This window comes from Notechis scutatus, chromosome 13 (assembly GCF_049901735.1).
Source record: "Notechis scutatus isolate UNSWTSFEM ecotype Mainland chromosome 13, rNotScu1.2, whole genome shotgun sequence".
NCBI lineage: Eukaryota > Metazoa > Chordata > Lepidosauria > Squamata > Elapidae > Notechis > Notechis scutatus.
Genome location: NC_142021.1, coordinates 5,310,913 through 5,324,737, shown reverse-complemented (window position 1 = coordinate 5,324,737; position 13,825 = coordinate 5,310,913). Strand labels below are relative to the sequence as shown.

Below are 13,825 nucleotides of genomic sequence, written 5' to 3'. Positions count from 1 at the left end.
TGGGCCAATCGCTAGGTGATGGTGAATTCTAGCCCCACCTTAGCCATGAAAGCCAGCTGGATGACTTTGGGCTACTCCTTCCCTCTCAGCCCAACCCACCTCACAAATGTTGTTCTTATGGAGAATACAGGAGGAGGAAGATGTGTTGGATATTATTGGTGAAAATAATAAAGGTGGGGCATAAATAAATGCACGAATCAATAAATGGCTAGAAACTCAAATCAAAGACATGGCGGTAGGATACGGCGAGAGACAGAAGATTTCTCTGCATGATTCTTGAAGCCACAAAGGAGAAGGAATGGAACACTTAGACGTGGTCCACACCACCAGAGATGTGGCTTATAGGACAGAGTGATTTTGCCCAGAAGAAACCTAGATATAGGGGAAGAGAATGATGGCTGTTTAGATATGAACGTGTGTTTCCCCTTAGCCATCGACAAGCAAGTTGTAAGATGGCTGAGGTTGAAACAGTTCGTTGGCCCATGTATTTGAGGAGGGTGTTTTTAACAGTCCCAGAAGTTAGATAAATATTTTGCTTTCATTCTTTAGCCAACCAAAAGGGGGTTCACTGACATGTTAATGTTGGAATAAAATTCTAGGGCTGATTTTTTTTATTTTAAAAAAATATTATTCTGTGCTTCTTTTTCATCTACTGTAGGCTCTTAGCACAGCCTAATAAAAGATTTAAAATCGTGGAGGAGACCCTACCTGTTCCAGCAGTGAATTATCTGGATCCCTCACCGCTAATTCCTCAGTCTGGCGAATGCTTGGGAGATGCCACTGATCCCTACACGTTTCAGGACGGGGACATCAAATACAGCTTCACAGGCACTAAAAAATGCAAACTTGGGACTGACAGAGAATCTCTGAAAAAGAATAAGGTACCCATCGCAGTAGAGACATATGAATCTTTGTAGAGCAGTTTGTGGCTTTGCATTTCCCCTCAACTTGAGTTCATTCTTGGTCAGACTTCACACTTGAATGGACACAACACGCTTAACAGGGTTGTAGAACTTACATAATGTGGAGTTATATTATAACACAGGGAACCTGTGTTAAGCATCAGGAAAAGCAGTTTAAAATGCAGCCACCAGGTATTTGAATAACTTGTTTAGGTCTTTATATCAGTTAAGTTACTTAGAGAAAGATGGCAGATAGATAGATAGATAGATAGATAGATAGATAGATAGATAGATAGATAGATAGATAGATAAATGTGCTAAAAGAATTCAAGATCTCTTCCTTCTGATTTTCTTTTGCATTTTCACAGTATTTACCTCAATAACAGTTGGTTAAATTCTTTGTTGACTGCAGCCAGAAGATGGAACTGCAGCTAAAGAGCTAACTTCAGGAGGCCATTCAACCACCATGCCAGATGGGAAAGATGCAATGTCCATCTTCAGTTCTGCACCTAAGACAGGTATGCTGTTGGTGAATTGTCAACAGCCGTCACGAGTCATCCATCCCAAAAGGAGAAAAAGTGGGAGGGTGGTAATGTCCAGTTTTTGAATATTTTCCCCTGGGCATTACTTTTTGCTGAGTCTCTAATTGGGCATTTTTAAAGACAAATTTGGGGATGTGGTTAATGGTCTGTTGTGCTTTCTCACTTCTTGATGTTTTTCTTTTCTTTTCTTCTTCTTCTTCTTCTCCCAGATACACGGCAAGATAATTCGGCTGGCCGAGCTGGTTCTGGTAGCTTAACACAAGTTACTGACTTGGCTCCTTCTCTTCATGATTTGGATAATCTCTTTGATAATTCAGATGAAGATGACCCTGGTGTAAGTTTGTGGTGAACTGTGGTTGATCCTTGGGACAGTGTCCTTTTGACCTTGAATGAGGTTGCAGAGTATGAAATTGTGATAAAAGGTAATATTTGTAGCTCAGGATTGAACTGTGGGGTCCTTAGTGCTCTCTGAGCTTGGTGATTTTCTTACAGACATTTCATTACCAAACTAGGTAATATCATCAATGCACTTATACAGTTTGGTAATGAAATGTCTGCAAGAACACAGCCAAACTCAGAGAGCCCCAAGGATCCTGCAGTTAGTTCTGTTTCCAATAATATTCCTTATAAAACCAGAATTTTAATCTTTATTTTTTTAGTTGATACGGCAAGTTTTATTTCCAAATTCCTTTGACATTTCATAAGCATTAAATACAGGTATTTAACAACCACAACTGGACCAGCAACTCTGTCCCTAAGCAGCACAAACAAATGTACAAATAAGAAAGGTAAATTGTGGCCTACAATTTCTTTCTCGGGACTCAGTGAGTAATTGCTGTGAACACCGCACAGGAAGGGCATCCGGCCAGTAAACGCTCAGCTCCATTCTGTCTCCCCGACTCTATCTTGATGCAAGGAATTACAGGGTCATTAAAAGAAAAAGAAATTATTTGCTTTGTAATATATGTGTATGTTTTAATTGCAAACCTAGGCTGTCTCCCCTCCCCTCCGATCATCAAAATTGCCACCGGTGGGAGCAGAAGAGCGGCATCTAAGCAAGGATGCAAGGACGGCAGTTCCTTATCCTCCGAGTAAGTAATTCCAGCATTGTTCCAGATAAAGTATATAACACACCCCTTTCTTTCCCAGACTGAAACCAATCAGTGTTCTTCCTTGGGTTCAAAACTTGTTTGTGAAATATTCTCTTGTAAAAAAAAAAAAAAAGGACACGGATGGGTCTATTGGAAGAGTTCATATTGATTGACAACTGAGGTGGTTCCAGTTTTGCTTAAACATGCTACAATCTATGGGCACCAATCTAATGAAATCAAGCCACTTTTATTTTAGTAATTGATGAGATTCTAAATTTATGTAAGGACGTGGCTCAGTGGCTAAGATGCTGAGCTGGTCGATCGGAAAGATCGGCAGTTTGGCGGTTCGAATCCCTAGCGCTGTGTAACGGAGTGAACTCCTGTTCCTTGTCCCAGCTTCTGCCAGACTAGCAGTTCGAAAGCACGTAAACAATGCAAGTAGAAAGATAGGGGCCACTTTGGTGGGAAGGGAACAGCGTTCCGTGCGCCCTTCGGCGTTCTGTCATGCCGGCCACATGACCATGGAGACGTCTTCGGACAGCGCTGGCTCTTCGGCTTTATAACGGAGATGAGCACCGCCTCCAGAGCCGCAAACGACTAGCACGTAGATGCGAGGGGAATCTTTACCTTTTTATATTTATATATTGATTGATTGATTGATATAATATAATATAAATAAACCCGAAGCAAAGTGATAATCACAAACAATTTAGAGAAATTAAAGAAGGTGTTTGATCCCAATTAAGAGACAAAATTATTATTATTTTTTTAAAAATCCTACAATGTGGCCATAATAAAAGCTATATCTTGACAAGGGCAGCGTCTTTTCAATACCAGTATTCACGAAGGCCATTGGTTTGACAGCTGATGGGGACAGCCTTATTGCCACAGATAATAGCATTCAGGCCAGAGGGAAATGTGATTGTTTTAATTTGAGAATGAATTCATTTAAAAGCTGTCACTTTAAAAGTAGCGGGGTGAAATTGATTGAGGGCAAGAGAAGCCAATGCTTTCTAGCAGAGGCTGTAATTTGTATCTTCATTAAATCTATCAAAATGGAGGGATTAAACCCATCAATTTTCAATTTGTTGCTTCTTGGTATTCCATGAAGAATTGAAGTAAAGCTGAGAAATGCCCACACGGGGCTTTTAAAATTCCCCTTACAGAATTATACAGATTTAACAGTGTTGGAAGGGACCTTGGAGGTCTTCTAGTCCAACCCCCTGCTTGAGTCGATTAGGTGGGTGGGGTTTGGACTAGATGACCTCCAAGGTCTCTTCCAACTCTGTTAATCTGTTAAAAAAATATGTTCAAGAAAAGTTACTAACATTTTAAGAAACTAAATCTATCTTCTATATATATATAAAAGCGGAATACCACCGATGCATCATCGCAAAATCTCCAGAACAGTACAGTCTACAAACTTGAAATTTGGCCCGTAGGTTCCTCTTGGCTTCTAGGTGCTCGCTAAGAAAGGATTTTTTGAAATTACCATCAGAGCATTAGTATTTCCTATATTATTATAATTAACATGCTCCATAATTATAGATATTATAATTATATTATAATTAACATGCAAAGGAGTTCTACTCCCCCTCCCCACCTGAAAAGAAATCTCTTCCAAATGCAAAACCCAAGCAGAGGAGAGGAGTTTCAGTTCAGTTTTAGTTTTACAGTACCAAGCAGCTTTAGTTGAGCTAAGCCACGCCCAGGCTCCTTGCTGTCTCCTTCTTGTTCACACAGCAAACACTGCTTCAGTTTCCAAATAGCTCACCTTGACAGGATGCTAGCCAGATGAATACCAATGGATGCTGGTAGGCAGAGGCAGAATTTTCCCCCTTATCTTCCTTCCCAAAAACTAAACCCGACCACATAGTTTCATAGCGAAGCACGGGTATCGAGTTAGTAAATACACAAAGGCCTCAGTATCACGTGGGCAACCTAGAGAGGCGTGCAAGTGAGTTCACCTTCCCTAAAGCTTTGCCCTCTTTCCCTCTTTCGGTTTTGTTTCTGCGTGGCTTGATAAAAACTTATTTTAACGCTCAAGCTGCCTTTCCCAGCTGTTGCAGACCTGCAGCGAATGTTCCCCACCCCGCCTTCCTTGGAGCAGCACCCGGCTTTTTCTCCCGTCATGAGCTACAAAGACGGCATCAGCTCGGAGACCGTCACCACACTGGGGATGATGGAAAGCCCGGTGGTCAACATGATGGCGACTCAACTCACTGAGTTTAAAATGGAAGTGGAAGATGGTTCGGGAAGTCCAAAGCCGGAAGAAGTCAAGGTAATAGATCAAGTCAAGATCACTTCAAGTTTGTATATTGTATATTGTATATTGTATATTTTATTTTATTTTATTATTTTATTTTATATTTTATTTTATTTTATTTTATATTTTTATTTTTTTATTTTATTTTATTTTATTTTATTTTTTTATTATTTTATTTTATTTTATTTTATTATTTTATTTTATTATTTTATTTTATTTTTTATTTTATTTTATTTTATTTTATTATTTTATTTTATTTTTTTATTTCATTTTATTATTTTATTTCATTTTATTATTTTATTTTATTTCATTTTATTTTATTTTATTATTTTATATTTCATTTCATTTCATTTCATTTTATTTATATCTATCTATCTTTCTAGTGCAATATACAAAGCCAACTATCTATAGCAATAGCACTTAGACTTACATACTGCTTCACAGTGCTCTACAGCCCTTTCTAAGCGGTTTACAGAGCCAGCCTCTTGCCCCCCAACAGTCTGGGTTCCTCATTTTACTGAAAGATGGAAGACTTTTGGTAAGATGGAAGACTGAGTCGACATCGAGCCGGTCAGGATCGAACTGCCGAACCTGCAGTCAACCGACAGTCAGCAGAAGTAGCCTGCAGTACTGCACTTTAACCACTGTGTCACCGCGGCTCTCTTTTATATCGTGTGAAAAGGCTGAAATATTTTCAGGATATGTGCTAGATAAATACATCTGGTTCGATGTACGTTGTAAATTCTTTAGTCATCAAACTCTCATACCTCTGGGTGGCTAATACAAGGAAAAGCCTCACTTTGCCATAATCTGCAGTTACGTAGTGATGAATGTTTAGTCTAGCTGCAGTATTAAATGTAGGTTACTCCCCAGATGTTCTGCTTTGCTGCAGATCTTCGTGACTCCCTGTATTTAGACATTCCTCCTCCTTTCACATGCGATGGATTCCTTTTCCAAGGTGTGCAATTTTTTTTAGATATAACGCAGTCTTCCTTTCTCCGGCTGTTTATTTTATTCATTGCCTTCATTTGCAACCCAAGCCTCAGTTTCTCACCTCTCTGGATGTGGACAAGACAAATCTACAGTGATTATATGCCCCAGTGATCACATATTTGCTCATTCCATCCGAAAAAATTCCAACTGCTGCTGATAGAAAGGGAGGGGAAGAGGGAGGCCCCAATCATGCAATGATGTCATTTTCATGTCTTTTATTATGCTTCATTAAAGCAAGAGGAAGCTAGATATGAAATTGGGTTTTTTTTTAAAACTGATCTTTGTCTCTCTATCTCGTTCTTTCTGTTTCATTTTTCATCTGTTTCACCTCTCTATCTCTCCATCTGTCCATCTCTCCTGTGTCTCATCTCTCTCTTTGTCTCTCTCTCTCCCTCCCTCCCTCCCTCCCTCTCTATCTCTCCTATTTGACCATCTCTCCTGTCTGTCTCATCTTTCTCTTTTTTATCTCTCTGTCTCTCCCCATGTCCATCGCTTCTATCTCATCTCTCTATCTTCCTCTCCTGATTTCTCTCTCTCTTTTTCCCTCTCTCTCCATCTCTCCATCTCTCCTCTCTATCTCTCCTATCTCATCTCTCTATCTACCTCTCCTGATTTCTTTCTCTCTCTCTGCTCTCTCTCTCCCTTCCCATCTGTCCATCTCTCCTATTTATCTCTCCTATCTCATCTCTCTATCTACCTCTTCTGTCTGATTTCTCTCTCTTTTTTCTCTCTCTGTCTCCCCATGTCCACCTCCCCTATCTATCTCTCCTATCTCCTCTCTCTTTCTGTCTCTCCATCTCTCCTGTCTGCCTGACCTCTCTCTGTCTCTCTCCCCACCTGTTCATCTCTCCTAACTACCTTTTTCTATCTCATCTCTCTTTCTATCTCTCCTGCCTGATCTCTCTCTCTCTCTCTCTCTCTCTCCATCTGTCCATCTCTCCTCTCTATCCTATTTCATCTCTATATCATTATTTCATCTTCATCTCTATCTCATTATTTCTCCTGTCTGTCTGTCTTCCCTTGCCTATTTAATGCGCCATCCATCCATCCATCCATCCATCCATGACAAACCTTGCTCCTCCTTTTCTGCAGGACTTTTCCTTCGTACACAAGGCATCCATGTTCCAGCCCTTTATGGGTTCTTCCATGTTTGCCCCGTTGAAGATGCTCCCCAGCCAGTGCCTGCTCCCACTGAAAATCCCCGAGGCCTGCGTCTATCGGCCTTCGTGGGCCATTCCTCCCAAAATCGAGCAGCTTCCTTTGCCGCCTGCAGCCGCTTTCATCCGAGATGGTTACAAGTAAGTACAGCGAGGAAACGTGTTTTCAAACCGGCTCTTTCTCAGCTCTCTTTCTCGGTTATTTCTCAAGAGAATCCCAACCCTATCCATTCCTTCCCCCTTCTCTCCTCTCTTCCTCTTCTTCTTTTTTAAATCAGCGGTCACAAGCTTTGCAGGTTGCCAGCCCAGCTTGGGGGATCGAGGTGCAGAGGGGAAAGGGGCCGCCGTTCGAGTAGAACTGCGCACACATATGTGTGCTGCAGTGGTGGGATTAAAAGTTTTTTTTTACTACCGGTTCAGTGGGCGTGGCTTGGTGGGCTTTGTTATGATATGTACAGAATAACCCTTGAGTAACAAGGATATGCACATGGAAATGTTTATGAGAGTAGTTATGAATAATTATTCAGCCACACTCAGATACACTAAATTGAATTAAAGTTTACTTTAAGAAATAGCACAGTCCAATAAACAGTCCAGGTCATATACGTTTTATAGTCCAAAGAATATCCAATTACAAAGTCTTCTTACTGGTTGCCTTTGTCATTTACAGTAAACAAAGATATCAAAGTATAAGCACAGCTTAGATAGCAATAGAATGTCAGAGAGACAGAATGTCAGAGAAAGCAAGCTATGATCTCTAGCTCCCTCTTATGGTAATTCGCAATATAATCAACCAATCGGAATCAATACAGTGATTTTGTCTGAAAGCTACAAACATACATTGTTGGTTTATATATTGCCAACCCAACTAATTGTTGGACAGATTCCTAACAGGCTTGGTATGGCTTGGTGGGTGTGGCAGAGGAAGGATACTGCAAAATCTCCATTCCCTCCCCACTCCAGGGGGTAAGGTTACTGCAAAATCCCAAAGTCTGAGCTGGTTATTAATTGCTGGTATTTATTGGGATAAAAATCTTTTTATTTCCGATGTAATCCAGAGTCTGTTACTGCAAGTCCTTCTGCCAAGGAGTTGATTGCTAATCAAAGCTTCTAGGTCATCTTTTCTTCCTTCCTTAAGGGACTCAAAAGTCTTTCGGTTTTACCTTTCGGAATCTGCACAATGTTCTCTCCCCACTCCCCCCTTCTCTGTTTCCTTTCTCTATTTAATTAGCACAACTAAATGTGCAGGTTTCTGTTCTTTCATCAAAGGAACAATTGGAAGGAAGATACTCGTATTCAGAATTTTTTGTTCTTATTAATTATTTGATTTGTGTTAGCCACAGATCTCATTTAAGCAACTCTGGGTGACCCACAACAGGTCCTCCTCCTCCTCCTCCTCCTCCTCCTCCTCCTCCTCCTCCTCCTCCTCCTCCTCCTCCTCCTCCTCCTCCTCCTCCTCCTCCTCCTCCTCCTCCTCCTCCCTGCAAACCCCACTCCCTTCCAGTACTGATGACATAACCTAGTTGAGTCATGAAACGTCTGCAAGAAAACAGCCAAGCTCAGAGAGCATCAAGGACACCCCCAGTTCAACCCTGAGCTTCAAATATTCTCCTCTGGTTGATAATTCGGTCGTTCATACCTTGTGCCAATGCTGAAAGAAACGCATTGGCTACTTCCAGGTTGCCTAGCACGTTGTCCATTCCGAAGTCAGCGCTTTAACGACTCTTGTCCGAAATGCCGCTCGCAAATAACAGCTTCTCTTCCTCTGCTTGTAGCAACATCCCCAGCGTCGGAAGCCTGGCCGATCAAGACTACCTTCAAATGAACACTCCGCAAATGAGCACTCCGGTCACGCTAAACAGCGCTGCGCCTGCCAGTAACAGCGGGGCGGGGGTCTTGCCGTCCCCGGCCACCCCTCGCTTTTCCGTCCCAACCCCACGCACACCCAGGACTCCACGGACTCCCAGAGGCGGGGGCACAGCCAGCGGGCAAGGATCGGTCAAATACGACAGCACAGACCAAGGTTCTCCCGCTTCCACACCCTCCACCACCCGGCCCCTCAACTCCGTGGAGCCCGGCACCGTCCTGCCCATCCTGGAAGCCCACAGCCTCTACGTCATGCTCATCCTCTCCGACTCCGTGCTGAACATCTTCAAGGACAGCAATTTCGACAGCTGCTGCATTTGTGCCTGCAACATGAACATCAAGGGTGCCGACGTCGGGCTCTACATCCCTGACTCGTCGAAAGAGGACCAATACCGCTGCACCTGTGGGTTCAGCGCAATCATGAACCGCAAACTAGGGTACAACTCGGGCCTCTTCATCGAGGACGAGTTAGACATTTTCGGCAGGACTTCAGACATCGGCCAAGTGGCCGAAAGGAGGCTGATGATGTGCCAGAACCCCTTAATCCCCCAGCTGGGAGAAGGCGCCAAAAGGGCCCAGGAGCCCCCCGTGAGCCTCCTCCTCCTCCTCCAAAATCAGCACACCCAACCTTTCACCTCCCTGAGCTGCTTGGACTACATGTCCGTCACAAGTCGGCCGACGCTCTCTTACGCCAGCTGGAGCTACGACCGGGTTCAGGCAGAGAGCCACGACTCCTGGAACGAGTGCTTCAACGCCCTGGAGCAAGGCCGCCAGTACGTGGACAACCCCACGGGTGGGAAAGTGGATGAAGCTCTGGTCCGAAGTGCTACCGTTCACTCTTGGCCTCACAGCAACGGTAAGAAGCTTCCTTTGGTTTTTGAACACTTTATTTGGAATGGAATACTTTTATTTCCCCCCAAACCCCCCCTAGACGTCTGTCTCTGGTAGAGAAGCCAGTGCTTTACGGCCCTCTCTAAGCAGTTTATAGGACCTCTTGCTCCCAAGCAGTTGGGACCTCTTGCTCCCAACAATCTGAGTCCTCATTTTACCGACCTCAGAAGGATGGAAGGCTGAGTCAACTTTGAGCCAGTCAGGATCAAACTGCTGGCAGTGGGCAGAGTCAGCCTGCAATATTCCATTCTAACCATTGTGCCACCAAGCTATTAGGATGCAGAAATAGAGCCGGGTTTCTCAGGAATGTTGAACCTTTAAATATTTATGAAATATCAATACTGTACTAGTGAGGATGATATATATATATATTCATTCACCACTCATGACACGGTCGTGCTGTGTGTGTGTGTTTTTTTCTCCCAGTCCTGGACATCAGCATGCTTTCCTCCCAAGATGTGGTGCGCATGCTTCTCTCCCTCCAGCCTTTCCTGCAAGATGCCATTCAGAAGAAGAGGACCGGCAGGACCTGGGAGAACATCCAGCATGTTCAAGGACCCCTCACCTGGCAGCAGTTCCATAAAATGGCAGGACGGGGAACTTACGGTAGAGTTGGCTCAAGAAAAGGAGCTTATAGCCATAGCAGTAGCCCTTAGACTTCTATACCGCTTCACAGTGCTCTGAAGCCCTCTATAAGCGGTTTTACAGAGTCAGCCTCTTGCAAACCCCAACCATCTCGTTTTACTGACCTTGGAAGGACGGAAGGCTGAGTCAGCTTTGAGCCGGTCAGGATCAAACAGTGGGCAGAGCAGTCTACAACAATGCATAGATAGATAGATAGATAGATAGATAGATAGATAGATAGATAGATAGATAGATAGATAGATGGATGATAGGTAGATAGATAGATAGATAGATAGATAGATGATAGAGGGATGGATGGAAGGAAGGAGAGAGGGAGAGAGCAATAGCGCTTATATGCCACTTTACAATGCTTTACAGCCCTCTCTAAGCAGTTTACAGAGTCATCCTCTTGCCCCTAACAATCTGGGTCATCATTTTACCAACCTTGGAAGCTTGGGAGGCTGAGTCAACCTTGAGCTGGTCAGAATTGAACTCCACACTGTGGGCAGAGTCAGCCTGCAATACTGCATTTTAACCCCTGTGGAAGGAGGGAGGGAGGAAGGAAGGAAGGAAGGAAAATACCTATAGCACATAGACTTATATACGGTTTCATAGTGCTTTTACAGCCCTCTCTAAGCGGTTTATAGAGTCAGCCTCTTGCCCCCCAACCATCTGGGTCCTCAGAAAGATGGAAGGCTGAGTCAACCTGGAGCTGGTCAGGCTCAAAGTCCCATCTTTGGGGAGAAAGGTCGTAAAACTCAACACCTGTCTCGTTTAGCAACAGGAATGTTGGCCCTAAGGTTGTAAGTGGAGGACTACCTGTAGCCATCCTTGGGAGATGCTCAACCTCCCAGTTTTCACAGCTGTTCAAGAATCCCAATGTCCCTTTTGACCTTTAGGTTCTGAAGAGTCGCCTGAGCCTCTTCCGATACCCACCTTGTTGGTTGGCTATGACAAGGACTTCCTGACAATCTCTCCGTTCTCCCTGCCATTCTGGGAGAGGCTGCTGTTGGATCCTTACGGGGGTCACCGGGATGTCGCCTACATTGTGGTGTGTCCAGAAAATGAGGCCTTGCTTGACGGAGCCAAAACTTTCTTCAGGGACTTAAGCGCCGTATATGAGGTGGGTGACCCTCTCCCCTCCCCTTCTCCATCTTCCTTCCTTCCTTCCTTCCTTCCTTCCTTCCTTCCTTCCTTCCTTCCTTCCTTCCTTCCTTCCTTCCTTCCTTCCTTCCTTCCTTCCTTCCTTCCTTCCTTCCTTCTCTTCTTTTCTCTTATCTCCTCTCCATCCTTCCTTCCTTCCTCCCTTCCTTCTCTTCTTCTCTCCTCTCCTCTTCTTTCCTCTCTTCTCTCCTCTCCTCTCCTCTCTCCACCCACCTTCCTTCCTTCCTTCCTTCCTTCCTTCCTTCCTTCCTTCCTTCCTTCCTTCCTTCCTTCCTTCCTTCCTTCCTTCCTTCTTTTTCTCTCCTCTCCTCTCCTCTCCTCTCCTCTCCTCTCCTCTCCTCTCCTCTCCTTTCCTCTCCTCCACCCACCTTCCTTCCCTCCCTCGCTAAACATTTCTTCCATTCCAAAAAGTTTAGTCTTTGCTGTTACATGCTGGCTAATGTAGTGTCCCATCTGGGACGTAGTGGCACCTAAGCCTCACTGATACAATAGGAAATTTCCTTCCCCCTCCTTCCTTTCTGCAGGTAAGCAACGCACCATCCATGGCCCTGAATTGAAACAGAGGGAAAGAGAGAGTTACGTTTTTATTCCCAGTCTGCGGGATGCACAGGTGGCTAATTGCTCTGTTGTGCAGTCCACTCGCACCTCTGATCTGGCTGTTTTTCTCCTTGTGCTGTTAGATGTGTCGGCTTGGTCAACACAAACCAATCTCTAAAGTGTTGCATGATGGGATCATGCGCGTGGGAAAGACGGTGGCCCAGAAGCTGGCGGATGAGCTGGTGAGCGACTGGTTCAACCCACCCTGGGGCAACGAAGACTGTGACAATCATTCCAGGCTCAAACTTTATGCGCAAGTTTGTCGTCACCACCTAGGTAAGATGGGTGAGCAGCAGGGTTCATCCATTCATTCATTCATTCATTCATTCATTCATTCATTCATTTATGTGTTCCGCTCATTCCTTCGGCTTGCTTCAGTTATTTATTGTGCTGTCCAAAGTTGTGATAACCAACATCTTGACTTGGAACCAGAAGCAGATTAGCCACCAGTGCAGCTCATGTAACAGAATATAGAATAACGGATTTGGGAGGGATCTTGGAGGTCTTCTAGTCCAACCCCTTGCTCAAGGAAGAAGCCCTTTACCATTCTAGACAAATGGCTGTCCAGTCTCTTCTTGAAAACCTCCAGTGATGCAGCACCCACAACTTCCACAACAGTGGTGTTACACATGCCACCCTCCTGGCCGACAGAATTATCCATGCCGCTGCATTCTGGACCAATTGTAGCTCCCAAATAGTCAGGGGCGTGGCCAGCCAGAACTTACTACCGGTTTGGCGACTCACGCCAAATCCTTGCTACCGGTTCACCCGATGCAGTGCGAACTGGCTGAATACCCACCACTGACCTGAAAGCAGGACAAAAAAATAAAAATAAATAACAGATGGAAGTTTTAACCAAGAGAGATGGAAGCTAGAACTAAGGAGAAATTTCCCAACAGTGAGAACACTTAATCAGTGGAACAACTTGCCTCCAGAAGTTGTGAATGCTCCAACACTGGAAGTTTTCTAGAAGAGATTGGGCAACCATTTGTTGGGAACGGTACATAGAGGCTCTTCCTCAGTCAGAGGGTTGGACTAGAAGACCCCCAAGGTCCCTTTTATCCCTGTGGTTCTAGGTTTTATGTCCTGGCGAAGTCTTAACCAACGCGATACTTTGCTGACGAAACCCCTCCCTCCACCATTGGGTTTGAAATGCCTTGCGATCGCTGCAGAAATTAAAACAACCACCAGCTAGTTAAAGTGAGAACAATGCAAGCCTGAAACTGTCTTTAATAGCGATCATGAAAAATAAATTGCAACACAAACCAAACCGAATAACAACCCTTTAAATCATTTCAAGTAATTGAAAGTAAAAGAAATTAAAACGATTAGCCAAATACTCTTTGGAAGCGTTGCATCTTCTGGAGCTTAGCTGGATCTTAGGAGGGATTAAGCAAGTCGTTAATTCTTTTTTTTGTTTTGTTTAAGGGTATTCTAGAACGGTAACTGAGAAACAGCCCCTCCTGGTGGCCGTTTCCCTTAATCACAAAGATGGAATTTACAAAAGGGACGGAGAGGGGGTGGAAATCAACCCTTAATCAAAAGAAGTGATGGAAACATAGATGTGTTTTAAGAGGATTGGGGGTGGGGTGGGGGATATAACCTTTTTTTTAAATGTCATGTTAAAAGAGCGACAGATAGAACATTTTAAAAAATAGGTTCAGGGGGGGAATAAAAGTAAGAGTGCAGAAAAGAGAAATGAAGAAAAGAGAAAAATAGAAAAAAAAATAGA

The 13,825-nt window shown here is 43.9% G+C and overlaps 1 protein-coding gene across 1 annotated transcript in view; it reads left to right on the top strand.

The window, feature by feature from the left end:
- MED13L (mediator complex subunit 13L) overlaps positions 1-13,825 on the top strand; it is a 154,692-nt gene that overhangs the window by 124,211 nt on the left and 16,656 nt on the right. The window contains exons 11-20 of the mRNA XM_087942798.1: positions 659-881; positions 1,315-1,420; positions 1,654-1,778; positions 2,436-2,535; positions 4,596-4,816; positions 6,887-7,092; positions 8,727-9,673; positions 10,135-10,314; positions 11,232-11,455; positions 12,177-12,369. Coding sequence (XP_087798924.1) covers positions 659-881; positions 1,315-1,420; positions 1,654-1,778; positions 2,436-2,535; positions 4,596-4,816; positions 6,887-7,092; positions 8,727-9,673; positions 10,135-10,314; positions 11,232-11,455; positions 12,177-12,369 — 2,525 coding nt within the window. The remainder of the gene's footprint in view (positions 1-658; positions 882-1,314; positions 1,421-1,653; positions 1,779-2,435; positions 2,536-4,595; positions 4,817-6,886; positions 7,093-8,726; positions 9,674-10,134; positions 10,315-11,231; positions 11,456-12,176; positions 12,370-13,825) is intronic.